At 40.9% G+C, this 23,353-nt stretch overlaps 1 protein-coding gene across 2 annotated transcripts in view; it reads right to left on the bottom strand.

The window, feature by feature from the left end:
- myo18ab (myosin XVIIIA b) overlaps positions 1-23,353 on the bottom strand; it is a 172,399-nt gene that overhangs the window by 148,707 nt on the left and 339 nt on the right. For both annotated transcript variants that reach the window (XM_030743863.1, XM_030743862.1), the window contains exon 2: positions 20,652-21,711. In XM_030743863.1, coding sequence (XP_030599723.1) covers positions 20,652-21,641 — 990 coding nt within the window. In that variant the 5' untranslated portion in view covers positions 21,642-21,711. The remainder of the gene's footprint in view (positions 1-20,651; positions 21,712-23,353) is intronic.

Here is a 23,353-nt window from a genome sequence, read left to right as displayed (position 1 = left end):
CTCAGTTTCTCATTATTGAAAAATAACAGAAAATTCTGACATCATCTAGCCCATAAACACTCGAAGTGTTAATGTGATTTATGTGAATGAAAATAAAATTTTATATATCCAAGTCACATATAGTAGATGCAGTAAAAACCTTAACATTATATTCACTTTGTTATGAATGAAACACCAGTGAAACAGTACCAGTACAAACTATTTCCCACAAGCTGATGAGTTCCTGCTCTTTCCAAGAAAACCAACATGTAGAATACTCTAACAGGTACCACTTACTGATTAACATCAGAGCAGGAAGGAGGTTTTATTATATAATTCTAATTGCACTCAAGCTGCCCCCCCGGCCATCTCTGGCCTAAAAATAGTGCTGATGGCTGTAGAGCCTCAAGGCCCCATGTCTGTCACAGATACTCCACAGAAGAAACCACTTGTTGTAAAAAACAGTTATTACAAATTATTCTACCTGTAAATGAAGCAGGTCCACAACTTCTGTATTACAGTAGTCCTTAGAAGGCACAGACCAGCTAAACAACTGGTTGGAGAGGAAGAGACCTAAAAGCGCAGCCTGAGACATGCAGAGTGGAGAGTGAAACGGCAGAGCTGACAAGAGAGGGAGCGCTCTGATAGGCCAGCTATTCCTGATGAAGTACAGACAAGAGTTGATGGGGACAGCTGTTGTGATAGGAGGCTGCTGAAAGGTAAAAATAGAAGCTCCAGCTTTCCAGTCTGCTCTGCCATGAACTCCCCTGACCACTGCCACAATCCAATCAGCTGCCACACCGCTGAACCACACATGCTTCTCTAGTTGCTGTCATCTCAGCTGCTAGTGCACTGTCTGTGTGTGTGTGTGTGTGTGTGTTATGGTCAGACACTCATCATGGGCCTGAATGTGATGGTAATTTTTGGCTTTTAATTATTTCTTTGAACGGTTCCTTTTCTAGGGTGGTGGGATTAAACAGCATACATATTTGATGACTTTAAATGTCAAAAATTGTGTGCAGAAGTTTGAACTGAACAGATACGCACATACACACACACACACACACACACACACACACTACAGTGCAGTGCAGTGCAGTGCAGTGCAGTACAGTACGAGCTTGCTATAATAATGAAAGACAACCTGGCAGAGCGATAGTGAGGAGATCTTAGCCATTGTTTCTAAAGACGTCTGAGCTTTGCAGAATACCTACACAAACCAAAGTTATGATGTCCAATGTAACGATAACATACCTTCACATTTTGTTCAGTCATCTTGTACACCTTGTTCAAGTCCTCATCGAGTACCACAGCCGTCTGATCCTCAAACAACTCCTATTGCATCAGCTCTCTCTGTGCTTTTCGTACCATGACATTTTGCACAATACATAAGACATTGTGTGTGTTGTGTAGTGTTATGAGTGTGTTCTAAGTTGCACTGTCTTCCTTTGTGAAACCACTCTGTACAACAGAGAGGAAGAAGTGTAAAGCAGCTAAAGGAAGGCATTACAAAAAAAGCAGAAGCAGAGTGAAAGCTGTTACAGGAAATGAATGCTTCTCTCTTTGCTGCAAGCAAAGAAAAGAAAACTCAGGTCTGAACGCTATCCTCTGAACACTAGTGGTATTTTTTTTTTCCAGTTGAACAAGTTCCAGTTAAATATGTTTTCTTATGAGCAAACAAAATTCAATCAATCAGTTAACTAGAATTTTTTTTTTTATAGTAACGCTGTGGCTATCAGGCTCATTTCCAGCTCCACCTGTTTGTTTTTGGACTCTTAGAGTAGCTTTGGGTTACATTAACATAATCCTCAGTTATTTTATACTGGCCTTAGTTAAGGTCACCCTCCCTTTAAGCTTACTTTCTTCTGATCCTGCTGTGCTCACAGCCAACCAAAATTGTAACAGTACATATAACAGAATTTTTTTCAACCCTTATTTCACCAAGTAAAATGTTTGAGAACCAGCTCTCATTTACAGAAGCAGTTGATTTTAATCTATGGTGTAAAGGAGCCTTCTTCTTTATGCAAAAGTCTGAATTAATCAAAAGTAAAGTCCCACGTGTGCGCTTCATGTGTCAAGTCATTTTTTTCAGTAAACTCAACTCTGAGTCCGGTTTAAATCTAATTACTGCAGTGCAATGGCTCATATACTTCAGAGATGGACTAAACGCCTCTCAGTGCGGTGACGGGGATTTCTGCTTCTGCGTGCAGTCTCCGAAACTCTCCAAAAGTCTCCAATAACACCAGGAAAAAAATCTAATGACAAAATCTAACGACACACTTGATAAGTTGCCAACACTGGCCTGCTGTTGTCCCATTTGTCCCTCTGTGCTGTCTTGGATGTTCCTGGGGGGCAGGGTTAATTAATGCAACTAGGAGTACCTGACCGCTCTCCATGCAGTACTTTCAGAACTGGCTGTTTGAGTTCTTCTTTCCATTCACTCAGCTGCATGTTAGTTGTTTGGTTGGCTTTGGTCTGGCTTGTGTTAGAATTTACGCCATACTTAAGTATGCATACTTAACATTCAATCACCCATGTAACACTTGACACACTGAAAACACTGCTTAACACACCTAATGGAGTATTATGGTTTTCCACTTTATTTGCTTAATAAATTTCATTGTTCAAGTGTTGTCTCTCCCATTATTTATCGTGGCCCTCAAGCCGGACTGTGAGAAGTTTGGGGGCTCATTGTGTCCTTTACAACTGGTAAGTCGTTAAATTGGTTGTTAAATGGACTTTGACTTGATGTTTGGAAGTTGGTCCTGAAGCAGACGGATAACTGAACTCTGATCCTTATGTTGGGCTGCAGAATTCGTCATTTTGCCCTGTGCCTGAACAGCATTTTAATATTTTGTATAACCTGAAATTATTTCCAAAGTGTAATGAAAACAATGCAGAAACTTTGTTGGAGTGTGTTGCAGTCAGTGCCCTGCCATCAGCCACTAATGTAGGTTGTCTTGTAGACTCCACAGAGATTCTCCACAGAGGTCAAATCAGGCCTGAGTGAGTAATACAGAGTTTGCCAAAGTAAACATCATGAAAACATTCATAACAGCAAGTCTAACAGCTACAGCCACCTCATCCAGCTGAACATGGACATTTTAAAGATTTAACAAAGGTGAAGTGGCTTAAGCTACACTAGCGCTATCCAGAGCTTAGAGTCAGCCACAAGGCAGAAACCTCTGTATGAGCAAAGGAAGGAAAATTATGGAGACGAGTGAAACAGACAAAAGGCACATCGACTGATACTTATATCAGCATACTGTATATTGTTTTTTACTCAACTGAGCACTCACAACACTTTTTACTACAAATCCCATTTACCGAATCACACACACAGTGTTTTCTCCTATGCATGAACACTTTTTATTAACATTCACACACACAGTCACAGTCTTATGGATGCATCGGGGGCAATTCAGTACCTCACACAAGTATACTTTGACATGCAGACAGGAGGAGGCAGGGATAAAACCACTGACCTTCTGATTAGTGGATGACCTGCCCTACCTCCTGAGTGACCACCACCTGAGGTTGATTTCCTATTATCTGGAGAATTTAAAAATATATCAGAAAAAGATGTGACCTGTCATTTGTTTTGTTGCATAAATCTGTTTCACCTGCTTTTGTTTAGTAAGGTAAAAAATGTCAGATAAAGGTGGATGTAGAGCAGGTCACATTCATTTAATTATTTGTACCCATTTCCAGTAGGAGAGCACTTTATTTTCAGTGAAAGAAGATCCTGTAACTTACTGCATTGAAATTGTAAAGTTTAAAATTTTTTTTTGCACTGAATTTTTGTTTGTATATGCTGTCAGTTATGGTTTGTAGAGCACAGGAACTGTCAAAAATCAATATTGGCTGGTCACACTTTAATTTAAAAAAAAAAAAAAATCAGAAAAAGGAACAAGCCAAGAAAATTCCCACTGGTCCATCTCTAATATATTTTATGGTAAAAATAATACTTAATCTTCTAATGGTAACAAAATAGCAAGTCTAGTGTATGTCGCTACTGGAAATGTGTGTAATTTTTTTCTTGTGTCAGGCAACTGTTGCATGAGTTACAAGAAGTTCTGTGGTGCTCTGAATGTTAACTGAGTAACAATGTTAGCATTCAGTTTGCACTGCTGCTGAAGTGTAAGCAAATACTAAAGGTTTATTAGGGCATTAGCAGTCAAACAGGGACCATTTATTCACCCTATCTTAGAGGTGACAGAATAAAAAAATTGAACTTTTGAAATTTTTTTGTTGAACTCGTGGCAAAAACTATAAATTATTCTTTTCACACACTCCTGAACCTGAAGCACAATGAAAAGTTCTGATGGACATTTTGAAGCTGCACAAAACATTAATCTGAGCTCAGAGAGCTCAGTGTTTCATCGACACAACATTTGCCTTGTATGTCCAAAAACACTCGTCCTAAAGCATAACAAGGGAAGAAAGTGTAGTCAAATTAGGTATGAGTGCATACAAACTTGGTGGAAGGGTTTTTTTTTAAGCGCATGTGGTAATAAAGCAATTTTTCTGTTCATGTCGGTGAACATGTATACGTCTGGTCTTTGTCCACAAGATGGAGCCACAGAACCAGGAAAAAAACACTTGCAGATCTACAATCACACAAAGAATCAATTCTTTTGCAGCAGCTTCAACAATAATCTGCAGAGGGAATGACAAAGTGCAAACAGAGTGTGTGACAGCTTCAGACCAGCTGACAGACAGTGAGAGTTGGAGGAATGACAAACTGGACTGTCTTGGAAAGAATACTGCCTGAAGAAGAGGGTGGGGTACGAAAGGCAAAGAGAGAAATGCAGTGACGTCACGCCTCTACAGTGACTCTGTGTAGCATGAATAGCAAAGAGGTGTGTCGTGTATACAAAGGCTTCTGTGATCAGCTGAGGGGAAAACAACAGAACATCTAAATCTGACCTAACTCAGTGTTTTTATTTTAGAAAATCTCTCATTAGCCTCATCTCCAACTTATTTAATAACATATAGAAAGGCTAAGATGGTCAGAGGGTAAACCCTGAGTGTGACAGCATAGCACAGGCTTTTACCATGCAAAGGAAGGAAATCAACAATCAACCATCAAAACTAAGGAGAAATGAGGAAGCAAATATACACGTGTGTTTACATTGCTGGAACTGATGCGGAGAAGGTGAACAGCTTTGTCAATATCACAGAGCTCATCACTCATCTCCGCACTGATGGAGAAAGCTCAGAAACAACACAGAAACTTCAAGCACTTGTTTACTTCCAAAGAGGAACAATAGAAAGCTGCTTAACTGGAAACATCACAATGGGTTGATCACAGCCTAAGCCCGGACAGCTCTGAAGAAGATGATTAAAATTGCTCAGATTATCACTGGCACCCATCAGTGGTAGCAGTTGGGTGTTGGGTGTCTCCCAGCCCAAAGGCCCAGCTACAGCATATTTGCTGCTCACCACCACACTTCACAGCAGATTCTTTCCTCGTGCTGGAAAATTAAGAAACTAATCTTCTGCCCTCCACCAGAGTATCTAATAATCCTGACAGGAAAAACAAACTTTTAAACTGATAAGGAGATACTGTATTTAGGTCATGTATTATAGTGCACTGCAGGAAAATGCCATCAGAGAATCAATCTCCAATGATCTCAACAAGCTCTAAAACACAGAGCCAACAACAAACAAAGCAGAATTAGTCAGCTTGGTTTAGTCCTGTTGGTAAAGGTGACCTGTGTGTATTTGCTTCTGGCATGTCATGGCTAAAGAGGGTAACACAAACTGACAGTCCTGCCATAGATTGTCGCTGTTCTGCCCCCAGAAATGCCAGTGTCTGCTGCAGCAACAGTACTGCGTCCTCTAGCAAAGGCTCAATGGAAGACGGCAGCAGTGTCTGCTTGTTTTCTAAATGACTAAACTGAATTTAAAATATGGACTGAAGACCCTAACATTAAGCACCGTTCACAATGTAGCTAACATCAACAGTGCTAACAGTGCTAACATCAGCAACCTTCTTTGACTGAGGATAACATGGCCCACAATTATTTCTCTACAACATGTGATGTGTTCAGGAACCCAAGTAATTGCTGGTGTTAAATCACATATTACAGTGGGAGTGTCAGCTGCTATTACATTACATTGGTATAAATTTATTATTTTAAATAAAACTATAAAATATTAATAAATACATGATTGTGTTTGTATGAAAATTTCTTAGTTATGGGTTTTTTGTTATTTTTTTTTGGTCATCTGACTGCTGCATATTATAATGTTCACTGTCTCTTAGCATATATATTTGATATTTGGTAGAACACAGCACCTGAACAGGGCAATAAATTAAACCCACTAAAAAATGTATGCAGGAAGATAACAGTGTGTGTGTGTGTGTGTGTGTGTGTGTGTGTGTGTGTGTGTGTGTGTGTGTGTGTGTGTGTGTGTGTGTGTGTGTGTTATGCCTGAGTGCACTCCTCCATGTCTCCCTTCTGGTGGCAGATGTAGGTCAGAGTGGGTGCAAAATGTCTTTGTGTGCACATGTGATGCTAACAAAGAAAACTATACACACGTTTGCATGTCTAACTTTACTTATCATGTTCTTAACATTACAACTAAAAGCAATATCCTTAGCCTAATCTAAACCTAAATCTAAACAAATGCCCTCCCAATGTGTCCTTAGGTCTAAAGCTCCAGTTCATCCTCAGAATAACAGCCATACAAATGCACAGTGCACAAGTGAGACGATGAAGATTCAGTTCAATTTTAATTATACAGCACCAAATCCCAAAAACAGTCACGTCAAGGGGCTTTATATTGTAAGGTAAAAACTCGACAATAATTACAGAGAAAACCCAACAATTAAAACAACCTCCTATGAGCAAGCTCTTTGGACAGTTGGAAGGAAAAATCCCTTTTAACAGGAAGAAACCAGAACCAGGCTCAGGGAGGGGCAGTCATCTGCTGTGACCGGTTGGGAGTGAGGGGAGAGAGACAGGACAAAAGACACACTGTGGGAGAGAAACAGAGATTAATAATGACTTATGATTAAATAGTGCCTCCCATTCTACTCTTAAGTATCCTAGGAACCACAAGGAAGCCAGCAGTCTGAGAGCGAAGTGCTCTATTGGAGTGATACGGTACTATGAGGTCTTTGAGATAAGGTTTTCCAAGACCAGAGTCCAGGCAGGCTGGAGGAGGTGGGGTCAAGTACCAGGGATGATTTGTAACAGAAGGATAGCAGCATAGTAGAGTAAAAGGGAAGGCAGTGATGGCAGTGAGGCCTGCTATGATTTATGGTTTGGAGGCAGCATCACTAACAAAAAGCTGGAGGTGGCAGTGTTGAAGATGCTCAGATTTTTGTTAGGAGTGATCAGGATGAACAGAATTAGAAATGAGTATATCAGAAGGTCATGTTCTTTGGAAACATAGTTAGAGAGGCAAGACTGAGCTGGTTTGGACATGTGCAGAGAAGGCATAGTGGATACACTGGAAGTATGCTGAATATAGAGCTGCCAGGCAGGAGGGGAAGAGGAAGACCACAGAGGAGGTTCATGGACATAGAGAAAGAGGACATGCAGAGGGATGGTATGACAGAGGAGGATGTTAGAGATAGGGTGAGAAGGAGGCAGATAATCTGCTGTGATAAGCCCTAAAGGGAGCCTCCGCCACTGCACATGAACACCACTGCAGAACTGCCACGTTACATGTATGTCAAATGTATGACATTTTCACTACAACACTGGAATCTGTCTAAGCATGTTTGGAGCTGATGGGAAGTGCTACAGCCCTACAATTCCAACCCAGCTCATGTATAAGTTTAGAGGGGTCAATCAATCTTTGGTCAAACTTGTCAGAATCCACAGATCTGTACTGCTCATGCTACTGTGTTGGAATTATACACCAGAAACTTCTCGAAGGCCCTCAAGGCTCTTCAGCTATACACTGAAAAAAAAGATGCAGTTTTGCTATGACGAGCATTTAGAGCCATCAGATATCTCAAATGATCAACACACTTTTGTTTCCCCCAAAACACACTTCTGTCTGGCTGTAGTAATCTCTGAGGAATGCACAGGCAGGACAAAACAGTGGATGATGTCTTTTACACAACTGCTAAGAATCAGCTCCTCTGACTTCATATGTGGGTTCAAAGTGTGAGGGATGTTGTGGGCAGCTCTGTACAGGCCAGTGACTGCTGCACAAAGCAAACACAGATAGCATCATTGACTAAAACCCTCAGCGTCATGAAGGCTGAAAGCATGTGTGGTTCAATGGAATCTATTGATGACCTGTGACATTTATGTCAGAAGAAATCAAGTTGCAGCTTCTGAACACATCAAACTCCATAATGGATTTGGGTTGTTGAAATTTTCCTTGAAAATGTACTCAAATAGTGACGGGGTCCTTTATTTATGTCAACTGCAGGCCTTCATTACTAATTTTCTCTTTATGTGTATTTGCTGATGTTTAAGTGCCAAGCCTCATTCTGAACTCTCAGGGTTTGCTGTGTTAAATTTATTTCATTATCCTATAAATACACATATGACCTGAAAATGACACTTCACAAAGATCAGTGTCAGCAAAACCCATTATCATACCAGTGTGTCTTTTTCCCCACTGAGCTCCTTGCCCTGCCGGATGCCAACCAGTTAGATTCCAGGGATTTAGTGTTCAGTCCCTTTACTCCTTTTCCCATGGGCCAGGACTGGAAAACGCTGGTAAGAAAGCAGACAGAATGTCCTCCAAAACAAATCTCAGCCTAACACTGGCACAATTTATCCTCCACCCTCTAAGCCTACAGGTAGTCTAAACTCACACAGGGACACTCAGCTGGGAGAAGATCAGAGATTCATCCAAGAGATGGGTGGACCACCCAAAATCCCTCTGGTGCAATAAGCCAAACCAATAGTTTGTAAGGTAACAAAGCTGTCAAAGGTAAACTCTTACACGTCAGAAGAGAGATCTGGCTGGGACTCCAAGAGAAAGAACTTACTTAGTTAACGCTGAAATATCAAACCAAACTGTCACATCCTGCATTCTGCATTTACTTGCTTGTGAAAACTACACACCAGCACAGACCAAAACAGACCGAGCTTAACTGCTGACTGTTATTTGAGGAAATGTGGTACCTTACTTTTAATCTGTTAATGACTCCTTATATCAGTCAACATTACTTAGGGGAGAAGCATGACTAGAGAATTCATGAGCCATTAAAGGGAAATCTTTATGAGACGACAGCTGTGTGACTCTGGAATCTGGGACATTACTAAAGGTATAGGCTCCAGCTGTAACACAGCTTAACTCATACTAGGGATAACAAACATATCAGAACAATGAACGAAAGGTAGTCTCCACATGAAGCAGAGTATGAGCCACTGAGACGCATGTGTTTAGAGGCAACTGAAAGTGAGTGATGTGACTGATTCACTCTGCTCACACCTTCAATCGTATTGGACTGGAGCAGCCATATCATGAAAACACCCAGCGTGTTTGACACAGGATGGAGAACAATTCACTGTAATCTGTATGGCACCGCTGGCTTTAGGAAAATAGAGCCCTCTATCTCAAATATGACCACAAGACCAAAAAACTTTAACAATTCTGAAGTTTCTCACTAAGTGACACAAATTCTGGCTGTTTGAGTGAATGAGCTCCCAGAATACATGGAAGTCTTCACTTCTTCCACAGTAAAGCTTCGGGGTGATAATTACTGAAACATGCTGAGATATCAGATAACCCTGATAGCCACTATGGAAGAACATGCTTACATTTGTTGCATTGCATTTATGTCCTCTAGCACATGACGTATTTATTTTTTGCTTTTCAAACAGCAAGTGTAATTTTGTCTGTTGTCAAGAACCAAACACCTAAATGTCTCATTTGTCTCATGTGAATAGTCACAATGATGAATACTTTAGTTGGCTTGACCTGTCAGTTGGTGACCAAGATAAATGTAGAAGACTCATTACACTACTTATTAAGGTGTCTCTGAGTAGCAAACCATAGGCTAATAAGATGAAATGACTTAGTGACTAACTGCTTTATCCCAGTATTTGTGATAACTGTGGGTGGAGAATAGGCCTGTAATTACTGAGGAGGAAAGAGCAACTCCCTATGTCCCAAAGGAATTCCATAGTGATATAGAAAACATCCCATAACTGTAGCATATGGCATCAATCTGAACCTACTCAGCAATATATTGTAACTTCACTTCACCAGGCTTTACTGATGCATTATGTTTTTAACTACACCCCCCTCTAAAAGTATTAGAATAGTGAGGCCAATCTGTTTATTTCTGCTGTATTCTGAAAACATTTGGCTTTGACATTAAACGATGAATATGAGACAAAACAGCAACATTCCATCTTTTATTTCCAGGCGTTTACATCTGGATATGATACGCAGTTAAGAATATAGCACTGTCTGAGGCCACCCATTTTTCTTGTGAGCAAAGGTACTGGAACATGTGACTGACAGGTGTGCTTTGTTGCCCAGGTGTGTCCTGTTACATTAATTATTCAAACAATAAATAGCACTGAATTTCTACGGTCAGTTCCAGATTTGGGGCTTTGTCTGTGCAGACTGTCCATTTATAGTTGGAGGAGTAACCAACATGGAAACCAGAGAGCTGTCTGTGGGTGAAGAACAAGCAATTGTGAAGCTGAGAGAAGATGGAAAATCAATCAGAGCCATTTCAGCAACATTGGCCACAGTCAGTACAACCATTTGTTTGTCACAGGTGTACTAAGTAACAGATGCTGAACAGGTAGACCGAGGAAAACAACCGCAGTTAATGACTGAAACATTTTAAGTGCTGTAAAGAAAGACCTTAAAACAACTGTTAGTGACATCAGCAGCAGCCTCCAAGAGGGCAGGAGTGAAGGTATCACAACCCACTGTTGGCAGAAGACTTCATGAACAAAAAGGACAGAGGCTTCACCAGAAGATCCAAGTCATTATTTATCAAGAAGAACAGGAAGGCCAGGCTGGAATTTGCCAAGAAGTACAGAGACAACCTCAGAAATTCTGGGACAAAGTTTTATGGACGGATGAGACAAAGATGAACCTTTACCAATGTGATGGAAAGGCTAAAGTTTGGAGAAAGAGAGGATCTGCTCATGATCACAAACATATGAGCTCATCTGTGAAACAATGGAAGTAATGTCATGGCTTGGGCTGGCATGGCTTCTTCTGGGACGGGCTCATTGATCTTCATTAACAACGTCATGCATTATGGCAGCAGTACAATAAACTCAGAAGTCTACAGAAACAGTTTGTCTGTCAATTTAAAAAAAAGATGCAACCAAACTGACAGAGATCCTTCATCATTGCAGCAAGATAATGACCCACAAACACACAGGAGCCAAAACTACAAAGGAGTTCATCAGAGGCAGGAAGTGGAAGGTTTTAGACTGGCCTAGTCAATCTCCAAATGTAAACCCTATAGAGCGCACGTGTCAAACTCAAGGCCCGTGGGCCAGATCTAGCCTGCGATATAATTATATTCGGCCCGCGAGATGATTTCATATGGCTATTATTAATGACTTGCCAGCTTCACCAGAAGATGCAAGCCACTAATTAGCAAGAAGAACAGGGAGGCCAGGCTGGAATGGAAAGGCTGAAGTTGAGATAAAGTGGAGATAATGTCATGGCTTGGGTTTGCATGGCTTCTTCTGGGACGGGCTCATTAATCTTCATTGATGATATCACGCATGATGGCAACAGTAGTCTATAGAAACATTTTGTCAGTTTAAAGAAAGATGCAATCAAACTGATTGAGAAATCCTTCATCATGCAGCAAGATAATGACCCACAAACACACAGGAGCCAAAACTACAAAGGAGATGATCGGGGCAGGAAGTGGAACGTTCTCCACACTACTGAGCATGGATTTTACCTGCTAAGAGGAGACTAAAGGGAGAAACCTCTTAAAACAAACAACAACTGAAAGAGGCTGCAGTGAAATCCTGGAAAAGCATCACAAAAGAAGAACGCAAAATTTTTGTACTGTCAATGGGTCACAGGTTTGATGCAGTTATTGCAGGCAAAGTGTTTGCAACTAAATATTAAGTCTTATTCATTTTAATCCATTTTATCTGTTCCAATACTTTTCCTCACAAGAAAAATGGGTGGCCTCAGACAAAAGGTGTTTATCAGATCCTGATGTAAATACCTGGAAATAAAAGCTGAGGTGTTTATCTTTTGTCTCATACTGACTTTTTTGATATAAAAGCCAAATGTTTTCAGTCTACAGCAAAAACAAAGGGATTGGCCTCACTGTTGCAATGCTTTTGGAGGGGTGTGGTGGGGGTTGAGGGGTATCAGTTCCCCAAATCACATGTTTCAGGGGAGAAGAGTCTATAAACATTGAACAGAGCTATTATAGTTTTGTATTTTCTAATTAGTTTTTATTTTTATTTCACTTTGAGTTTTTGTTTTTGTTTAGTTTCAGTTAGCTTCATCAGGTTAAGTTGTGATAACAAATTTGACCAACACATACTAAAACTAAGGATATTTCCTATATAGTTGGCTGTAGTTCAAGAGGTAAAGCAGGTCATCTGCTAATTGGAAGGTTGGTGGTTCAATTTCTGGCCACTCCAGTCTGCATGCCAAAGTATTCTTGGGCAAGATACTGAACGCCAAGTTTCTCTCTGATGTATTCGTTGGAGTGTGAATGTGTGTGAATGGCAGACAGAAAGCACTCAGATCTAGAATAAAGTGCTTGTGTGAATGGGTAAATGAAGACATAAAGCAGTTTGAGTGCTCAGCATAAAAGCGCTATATATGAACCAGTCCATTTACCATACAGTTGTATTTTATTTATTTTATTTTAGTTAGTTTCCAAGTGCCAAAAGTCCTTTCAGATAATTTTAATTGTTTTTAGTCTAGTTTTAAATTTAGATTTTAGTTAACTAAAAAATCTACTCTAATCTACTTTTAGTTAACTACAACAGCCTTGTCATGGAAACATCCATGTCAAGTTTTTCAGCTGGCTTTTTTCATGTGTTTTGACCATGCTGCTGTGTCACTGTGTCAGTGTTGAGAAAAAGGAGAATGCTGACAGTGTGGTTTTCAGGCAGCAGCAGTCAGCACTGTGAGAGGCCAAATAATCTGTGGCATCGGACCAAGACATAGACACTGGCAGTGTGCTAATGCTCCACTTTTCTAGAACTCTCGCAGGTGTGCACACATTGCACACCTGCTAATAGCTGGATAACTGAGTTCGTCAGAAACTTGGTCTTCTTTTTTTAGCACCAAAATTATTAGCATTAACAATGTCTCCAGAGAACATTTGGAGCATTTTTTCAGTCAGGGAATAGATCTGGAGAAAATTGGTTATATAAATACAAATGCATTCCTACCAATTGTCCTCACCTTGGCCTCCAAGTCACCATCACAATAATTGCAATCTCTAAATTGAAAAATCCACCCACAGGGGAACCCAGCTATAGGGGTTCCACAAACCAGTGTACTCCTAGTGCCGGTCCCAATTCCGGATAAATGAGAAGGGCTGCATCAGGATGAGAATCCAGTGTGAAACCTTTGCTAAATCAAACATGCAGATCATAGAGAATGTCATTCCCATACTGGATCGGTCAAGGCCTGAGTTAACAATGGCTGCCACTCTTGCTGCTGGCCAGCAGGGTACCGATGGAAACTGTGTTACTGTTGGCTGAAGACAAACAAAGTGGAAAGGGGGAAGGCATGTTTGGAAGCAGCAAAAGAGAAGGAAAGGCAGCAGGTGAGACTAGAGACTTTAAATGTAGAGAGAGAGCTGGCTGACATGATGGAGAGAAGGAAGATAGATCGATTGTGCGTGCAGGACACCAGGTAGAAGGGTAACAAGACCAGGAGCATTGGAGGTGGATTCAAACTGTTCTACCATGGTGTGTAGATAGGAAAAGAAATGGAGTAGGGGTATGAAAAGTGTCAGACAGGATCATGAGTTTGAAGTTGGAAATTGAAGGTTGTTGTCAGTGCATCTCCCCCACAGAATTCTGGAGTAAGTTAGTTGAAGTGGTACAATGCCCCCAGGAGGAGAGATTGGTAATTGGAGCAGATGTCAATGGACATGTAGGTGAAGGGAACAGAGGTGACAAGGAGGTGTTTGATGTATCTTCTGAACAGCAGAAAGACGACAAGGAGAATTGGTGGTGAAATGAGGAAGTATAGGAAAGTCACTCCAGGGTGAACACTAGCGCATTTGGCTGCCGGTATCCTGGATGTAATTTTCTGTTGTTCTATATTATTTTATTTTTACTCTGTAAGGTGACCTTGAGTGTCTTGAAAGGTGTCCACAAATAAAATGTATTAGTAATAGCAGTAGTCAAAGGAAGAGGTTAGTAAAGGAAAAGTGGGCTAGCCAGGGAGATAAAGAAAGTAGACAGGAGTACTCAGAGGTTAGATGTAGTAAAGGCAGAGGTGGCAAAGGAAATGGAAAAGGCTTGTGGTGAAGTTGTAAGGCTGGATGATAAGGAAGGAGAAGGGACTTGTATCAGAAAGACAGATCAAGCTGAAAAGGATGTGCAGCAGGTTAGGGTAAAGATGGAAATGTACTACTGAGTGAAGAGTATGTGCAAAGAAGGTGGAAGGAGTACTTTAGGAGCTGATGAATGAGAAAACGAAAAAGAGAGGACGGCAGATGGAGGACAGTTAGTGAATCAGGAAATGCAGAAGATTAGTAAAGAAGAAGTGAGGGCAGCTATGAAAACGATAAAGAGTAGAAAGGTGGCTGGTCCAGACGGCATACCTGTAGAGGTACAGAGAGAGGGCAGTGGACTTTTTGACCAGATTGTTTAACACAATCTTGGAGAGCGAGAGGATGGCCGAGGAATGAAGAAAACGTGTGCTGGTACTGATTGTCAAAAACAAGCCATGAAGCTATGGAAAAGAGCTGCTGAAGCTAGGTTAATAAGAGAGTTAACGATCAGTGAGCAGCAGTACGTCTTCATGCCAAGAAAGAGCACTACAGAAGATTCGTGGATGTAGTGAAGGAGAAAATGCAGAGGGCTGGTGTGGCAGAAGAATGCTAGGGTTAGGGAAAGCTGATGATCTGTTGTGGCAACCCCTAAAGGCAGCAGCCTAAAGAAGAAGACAGTGCAGAGCTGTGCCTTTAAAATTTTTTAAAGGATATTTTAAAGACAAAGACAAAGCTCTGCACTACCCTAGTAGCTGTAGTGGTCACTTGCAATTGCCAAGGTGCCAGCCAGACTTACAGTCTGACAAGCTGCATTTTGTTTTTGGTTTTTTTGTTCCAGCACCAGCCACCCTGCACACATACTAGCCCTTAGATCAATCCCTACAAACAGCATAGGATTATTACTTTCTTAACAACATTGGTTTCTGATTTCAGGAACTATACAGTTAGGTTGACCTTTCCGAGGTAGAAAGGCCAGTAACCTGCTAGCATTGTTTCCCATTTCATTTTCAAATTAATATATCTAAGAGCTCATTCTGCCTTGTATATTAGTACCTCATCTAGTGTTTGTCTAGCATCTTTTAGTGTTTTTAAGGCATCTTCTCTTCAGTTTTATTTTTCTAATTTTTTAACTCCAGTTTCCAATTCTTGATATTTTCTAAGTATTTGTTTTATAAGTCTGGATCCTATAGAAATTATCTTTCCTTTCTATGTGGCCTTACAGGTATCCCATACAGTTGCAAGAAAGATAGCATCATCATCATTTATCTCAAAATATTCAGATAAAGCTGTTTGTATTTCCTGTTTGGCCTGAGTATCTGTTAATAATGAGATGTTTAGTCTCCAGTGCTTAAACTGATTCTGTAGTCCCAAATTAACTTTCAGAGTGACTGGACTGTGGTCTGAGATTTTAATCGGTTCAATTTTGGTTCCTGTAATTCGATGAAGGTCCTGCTTTAACTTGCAGAAGAAATCTATCCTTGAATAGCTTCCATATACCTGTGACATGAAGGTAAAGTGTCTCTTTAGAGTGACAGTGTCACCAGATGATCAGATCAGACTGTGACTGAGATTAATTGTACAGAACTACTGTCAGTCTTAACACTGCCTTAGTCACTGATGCTGAGGCTATAATACTGGACTCAAGGTTTTTAGAACATGTTGAATAAGAATGTACAAACAAGTCACATATAAATTATCAACTGTAGGAACACCTCAGAAAACAGTTATCTTTGTGCTTATACATATACACCCATCAAGTTCCTTCCCTCCTCTATCAACCCTCATCCTCAAACTCATTCCTCTTCCTCCACAAGAGAATCTCGGGAGGATAGGGCCAGGAAGTGGCCTATTTGTTCTAAAACAGATTCCACAAATACCAAAGTGAGACCTAAAGGGAAAGACATGCTTCCCGTTGCTTTTAGTCAGCCTGTTAAGACAAGAAAAGACGGCTTCTTGCTACTTTAACCTCTGCTCTCTCTCTCTCTCTCTCTCACGCTCCACCCAGGCTTCTTCTTCCAGACCTCTTCAGTCTTTATTCCTGCTGCTAATGTCATCTCTGCAGAATACTTACTAGTTAGCAGGTTTATTTAAACATTTCCATGCTGCATTTTATCCCAATTAACGGGCTTGTTATGAATGAGGTTGGAAAGATATATGAAATCATTATATAAAAGTATGCCAAACACGAAGGGCGCCAACTTCCTGAGGAACAATCCACACAGAACGCTATCTTTTTATGAGAAGTATGACAATTTCAGGCATTCTTTCTACTGAATATCTGCTTATATCATTAATAACACTAACAGTTTTTAGGGGGAATCTGGATTTGAGAGGAAAAATGAGGAATGGAACATGGAACTAAAGAACTTGTCCACATCCAAAACTCAAACTTGACATTTTACCATCTTCCTAAGTGCTTTTTAACAGAAGACAACTGTCATTTTATACAGTTTAAAGTTCTGACAGGGCCTCAGGTCAGTGACCGCGAGGACCTAAATCTAAAACAATTACATAACTGAAAACTTAAGACCCCACTGGATAAACAGTTAAGAGGAGGATAGAAGAATGGGTGTCTAAGTTGATTATGCTTTAAAGCAACTTATATAAATGCACCACAAATTATTAATACAAAATTACCAGAGAGGAACAGAGCTGTCAACTAATCACCACCTGGTGGTGTGTTGGATCAGGTAGTGAGGGAGGATGCCGGACAGACCCGACACACGTAAACACATAGTGAGGGTGTGCTGGGAACGCCCAACAGAGGCCCCATAATTTCCAGCTACTGGAAATCATTATAGAAGCCCTTCAAAAGGTTGGGCAGGCTGGTCAATGTGTCTCTCTGTGGACCAGTGTTACCAATGCAATATTTATATGTGACAGCAGAGACAGCAGAGTTATTTAGGAACATCAGTGAATGCTTAAAATAACTAGCAGAAAAGTTCATTTTGAAAACAACTACCAGAAACTTTGAATCAGTTGTCCCAGCTACTGCACCTGGCCTTAGTTTACACACATAGCTGTGATTGTGCCGTTTGTTGCTTCTTTTCTTAAGATATCTCAGTGTTTTGTTTTTAATATTCCGTCCATGCTGGTCACAGCTGAAACAATAGGACATCCTGTCTGTCTGCTTACTGTATTCATGTTTGTGTTGAAGACTCCTTGCACCAGCTTTAGGTGGGCTTACATAATGCTGAATGATTTGAAACAGACATGATGGTGCTTTGTAAAATCCAAACTCTGGTTTATCACAACTTAGCTTCAACGATGTTTAAAAATATTTAGAAAAGCCAGCAGCTGCTGTTGGACCTGGGAGTGTGACCTGGCAGATGCAGCTAAAGCTGAACTTTGTCTTGATTTAACCCAGCTGGTGATATCAATTAAAGCGAACAGAGAGACACAGACAGGCCTGCTGGTTAACGCACATACAAATCAGCTGCAGGAATCAGTTGTGCACACTTGACCAAACACTGCCTACACACTTGAAACAAAGTGTGCACTTCCTGTTTGCTCCACGGAAATTATAGCAGCTCCCCACATGACACAAGTCCTTATCCAATCACACTCAGAGCAGCATTTTCCCAGCTAACAGCCACAGTGGAGAAAGACCTCCTCAGTCAATCACTGCCTCTTTCTCCTGTTTGGAGAAGGACAACATGGGCTGCACAGAGTCACTCCCTGCCTCCCAGAGCAGATGAATTCCATTGTGGGAGTAGAGGATCAGAGTCCCTTTCAGCCTGACTGTGTCACAAGGACTCTTGAATCCAAGCCAAACTAAGTCCTCTGATGCTGCCAAGTACGCCCTGATCAGGACACTGAGCCTGCTGGGGTACACTGAGATGCTGTTAATGCCAGGTGTCTGTACAAATGGCACAAACTGAATGTTATACTATCAGTCACAAAGTACTTATTAAAACTGATCGCAGATCCAAATATAGAGCAGAATCACATAAAAGGGGAAAAAAACGGCAAAATGTTGCATCATTTACTTATTTAATCATTTCAGCGCTATTCAACAATTTATTTATTTTTAATTGTTATGCAAATGATGACAGCTAAAAGCAACAGTTGTACCAACAACCTAGGCTGCAGTAGACAACATACAACTCATAAATCATGGATGTCATATATACAAGTTTCATTAACATTATGTTCAGTCACTATTAGCATATGTTGTGGACTTTCAAATTAGCCCACAAGCCCACTAGAAAAGAACACACATATGCCCAATGAACAACTGTAACTCCTTTAAAGTGAAACACTAGTGCAGGAAAATTTAAATGCTAACAGCAGTTTAAATGTCACAGGAAAGAATTAGTGAATGAAAACAGGAATCCTGTGAAGGAAAAAGCAATAAGAAAGACATGAGTCTCTGATGGAATCAGTGCTGTGGAAATATACATGATGCTGAAATTTATCAACACTTGAGGTAAACATCAAAGAAGAGCTGGCAGCAGAAATGAAGGCCCGTGCCTACCTAAGGCTCAACTCAAAGCACATCAGTCACGTCACCATACCCTCATCACTAAGATCAGAGTTTTTGCCTGCTTTTGCCAGCTGATAACAGCCAATGCATGTCACTGGGCATTTAACAGACAGAGGGACAGATGTTATTGCTGTTACTACAAATTGTGTGTTTAGTGCAGATAAATCAAGCAGTAAAGAGACAAATATTTCAGTGAAATTGTTATGTGGATTTACCAGCACCGCTTTAAGTCTGATTTATATCCTTCACAAATCTCTACCCTCAGAGTCTTTGCAGCAGCTTGACAGTCTACCACAGTCACCATAAAAACAAACCCAACCTCTCTTTCTCTTTCTTTACTGAAAATTCAACTCAAATCAATTTTATTTATATAGCACCAAATCACAACAAACAGTCGCCTCGAGGCGCTTTATATTGTAAGGTAGTAAAGACCCTACAATAAAAAACCAACAGTCAAAACAACCCCCTATGAGCAGCACTTGGTGGCAGTAGGAAGGAAAAACTCCCTTTTAACAGGAAGAAACCTCCAGCAGAACCAGGCTCAGGGAGGGGCAGTCATCTGCTGTGACCGGTTGGGCTGAGGGGAGAGAGACAGGACAAAAGACATGCTGTGGAGGAGCGCAAGAAATTAATAAAAACTTATAATTAAATATAGTGGTGTATAAACAATTCAGGATCAGATGGTCAGCTAACCTGCTTCTTAGAGGCTACTGAAGGTACACCCATACAAAAACAGGAAGAACAAACTATAGACAAACAGTTCAGAACCAGGACTTTCTTCCTGTGAAAAAAACTGTACTAACTCTGGGAGGGCTGACATTAAAAATTCTTTTGTCAAGAAAACAAAAAGGATTGAAGCAGTCTGTTTAAATTCTGTTTAAAAACTTTGTAGTGAGACTCAAATCATAAATCAGAGGGAACAACAGTGACATTTTGAAATGTAAAAGGGAAAATATAAGAAGACATCTTTGCTATGTTTTAATCTCCAGCTGAATACACCAACTTATCAATATGAAGTAAATGGTAAATGGACTAGTTCTTATATAGCGCTTTTCTACTCAGTATGAGCACTCAAAGCGCTTATACAACCTGTTTGCATTCACCCATGCACTCCCATTCATACAAGCACTTCCATTTTTATGAAGCTAAGTGCTTTTTTAATTAACTAACATTCACTCACATTCATACTCCGACAGAACGGTCGGAGAGCAACTTGGGGTTAAGTATCTTGCCCAAGGATACATTGGCATGTAGCCCGGAGTAGCCAGGATTCGAACCGCTGACCTTCCGATCAGTAGGTGACCTGCTCTACCTACTGAGCTACAGCCACCCAACATCCTTTTACATCCTTTTACAAGCATTTAACTTATAAGCTATACGAGAGTGAGCGGTGGATTAGGATTTACAGTGTGTCCAAACTGTTGACTGGTACTGTATGTAAGGACAGAAACACACACACACACACACACACACAGTACATCTCACACTCTGTACAATCTTGACAATGGAGACCGTTACTCTGTCATTTTTACATCATGTTTAAAAGAGACTTTTCGAACTCAAAATATGTAGAACTGACTCAAAGCTGTTTGCCACTGTTGATCACCCATAATGCATGCATGCCATAAAATATGGACTCTGAAACAGTGCGGTGCTAGAATGGGATCCATAATTTTTTTAGGATGTTTTAATAGGCTTCGATTTTAGCAGTTTTTGTTTCAAAGATATTTAACCAACATGTGAAAAACAGATGGAACTTTATTTGTATATATAAGTGGAAAAGGTGCTTACAAGTCTGGCCTCCCGGCGCAGCCCCTCGGTATTCCTCAGCCAGAAGCGGCTCAGTTCACTCAGCTCCGGGATTGGCTGCACCTTCAGCCTCACCGTGTCTCCTGACTGACGGATCATCTCAACTATCTCATCCCGACTCTTATTCTCCACATTCCGTCCATTTATCTCCACCAGCCTGTCGCCTGGCACCAGGCCCAGTGCGAGATCCTTGGTGCCAGCACCAGGCTCAGCAAAGTGAACCACACGTCTGTACACTCCACCGTCAGGGCTACGGTCTAGCATTGTAGTGCGACGCAAAGAAAATCCAAAGTCACCAGTGTTACGGCGCTGGAGTTCCAGTTCACGGATTTCGGGAGCATTTGGAGCGACTACAGCTGGCAGCTGCAGTTGTGCAGGGAAGATCTTATCGACGACTTCGGGAATGCAGACTTTTTTGGTGGTTTGTGCTTCCGGCTGCTGCTTGAGGCTGTGCTTCTGGAGCATGCTGAAAACTTTGCTCTCCACCTGCGGGGACGGGGCAGCAGAATTCTGGCCTGAAGGGGTGGATCCCTCTGAAGGGCTCTCCTCTTTGCTTTTCTGGGAAAATGAAAAGCGTTTCATCATCTGTGAGGAGTTCTGCTTGGCAAGTGAACCAAAGTGAGCAACACGATCGCGCACTGAGCTGCGCTGTCCATCCTGTCCTCCTCCACCCTCACCTTTCAGGTCATCAGTAGAGCTGGCAGTGCTCAGCTGGTCATCTAGGATCATGCTGCTTCGGTTACTCAAGCCATCGGATTCAATGTCAGTGAGGGGGAGCTCATTGCTGCTGGCCACTTTGATGGGAATGGGATTGGAGATCTCAAGTTTGTTCCTGGATTCCCGCTTCGCCTCCCTCTTTAGGTTGAAGAAACCACGGCGCATGCTCATCTCCTCCAGACTGCGCAGCTCTGCTGCAGACATCCTCTCCTTTTTATCCTTCTTCTCCTTCTCCTTCTTCTTTAGATTAAACATAGTGACACTAAATTCACTCAGTTTTCCCAACTGTTAGTTGTGTTTGTTGTGACCCAACTTGGAAGAATCCCTTAGGGAAAAGAGAGAGAGGGAGAGTCAAATTCACAAAATGCTAAATATTACAGTCACTGCTCTGCGTGCACAGCTGGACATTGTTGTATCTGTGATACAGTGAATGACGATTAATGTTTTCACACAGCTGAAACAGTCAGGATAAGAAAATTGTCTCTTGTCACTGATTTTAGAAATGAATAACAACAACAACAATTATTATAATAATAATCATAATCATCATCATCATCATCTAATTTGCCTCACACATCCAGAGAGGAGTAACTACAAATGTATAAACAAATAGTATGACATAGTAATAACTCAACCCTATCCAGTCTCAGCTTCTGAAACAAATGGTTTAGCTGCATTTTCTGTATTAGGATGTTTTTGTAGTCAAAAGCACACAATATGAAGACTTAATAAGCTTGTTGCATATTTAATGGGCTTTTTGCTACTGTAACAAAATGTGTAACTAATATATATCTGCAAAACGAGTTTCAAAATACATAATATGATATTACTATTATAAAATGCATAGACCAGCTCTAGTTTGATGACTGTAAAAAAAATGAATGAATGATATAAATGATAATGAATGATTTTTTTTTAAAGCGGGCATCAAACATACACATGGTCATTGGCCTGGGACATATGTGTAGATGGCCTTGTGAAAAACAAAGAAAAAAGATCTACATCACTAAAGACCTCCAGCATTCTTACATTACAGCGGCTTATTGGAGAAGCTCGGCAAGACCAAAAGACATTGTCTCCTTTAACTGGGTCTCTCCAACGCCTCAAAAATAAAGGAGAGACCAGCAACCAGCTGAAACAGGCAGGCAGGCACATCCACATGAGCCAGCCTGGTGCTCATTAGCTGCTGGGTGACACACAGAGACTCCTCTTTACAACAAAAGAAAACACTTCCTACTTTAACTGGGGAATAGGGAAGAGTTGGCAGGGATTTCTCCTGTTAGGATTAATCCGGACTTCCAGGAAGAAATGTCATTCAGCTGTTCTGAAAACCTCATTTGTGAATGACAAGCGCCTAAACTGTCAACTCAGTCCTGAGGTGGTCGTTTACGGAAAGGTGTCACAGATTAGTGCTGCAAGCATCACAACTCTTTATAACCACTCAGTAAAAGTCCTGTGGTCAGATCTGCTGCTTCACACATAGTGTTTGTCAGCAGAGTATCTACAAACCAATTTGCTAGAACATCAAAGGTTTCCTAAACATCCCGTTCCAGTTATTACCTCCTGCTATGTGTCGCTAAAGTAAATGGACAGCTTCTGTACTAACAGTAGGACTGGTTAGAGCACGCTAAAACGCTAAACGTCTCAAGAGTTTTAAGTTATCTTCTGTTTATCCACTTAGCTGCTGAGGTTAAATCGACACTAATACTTGAAGACTAACGCGCACAAAGCTGCATTTGTCAGCCGCACTCTTCATTAAGCGTGAAGTCGGGGACAAAAAGCATGACAGGGCTAAAATAGGTGTAGCTTCTCAGCTACATTAGCTAGCCGAGCTACTATTTGGTACATGGATGGAAGATTACCTAATAATCAATATTTCTGTTTTTATGCCATTCCAAATAAAAACGCAACAAAAGCACAAGGTTACATATTTTCTAGTTTTACTGTTTTATTTTTTACTTTTCATT

The sequence above is a fragment of the Archocentrus centrarchus genome, chromosome 13 (genome assembly GCF_007364275.1).
Source record: "Archocentrus centrarchus isolate MPI-CPG fArcCen1 chromosome 13, fArcCen1, whole genome shotgun sequence".
Taxonomy (NCBI): Eukaryota; Metazoa; Chordata; class Actinopteri; order Cichliformes; family Cichlidae; genus Archocentrus; species Archocentrus centrarchus.
This window is presented reverse-complemented; position numbering and strand designations above follow the sequence as displayed.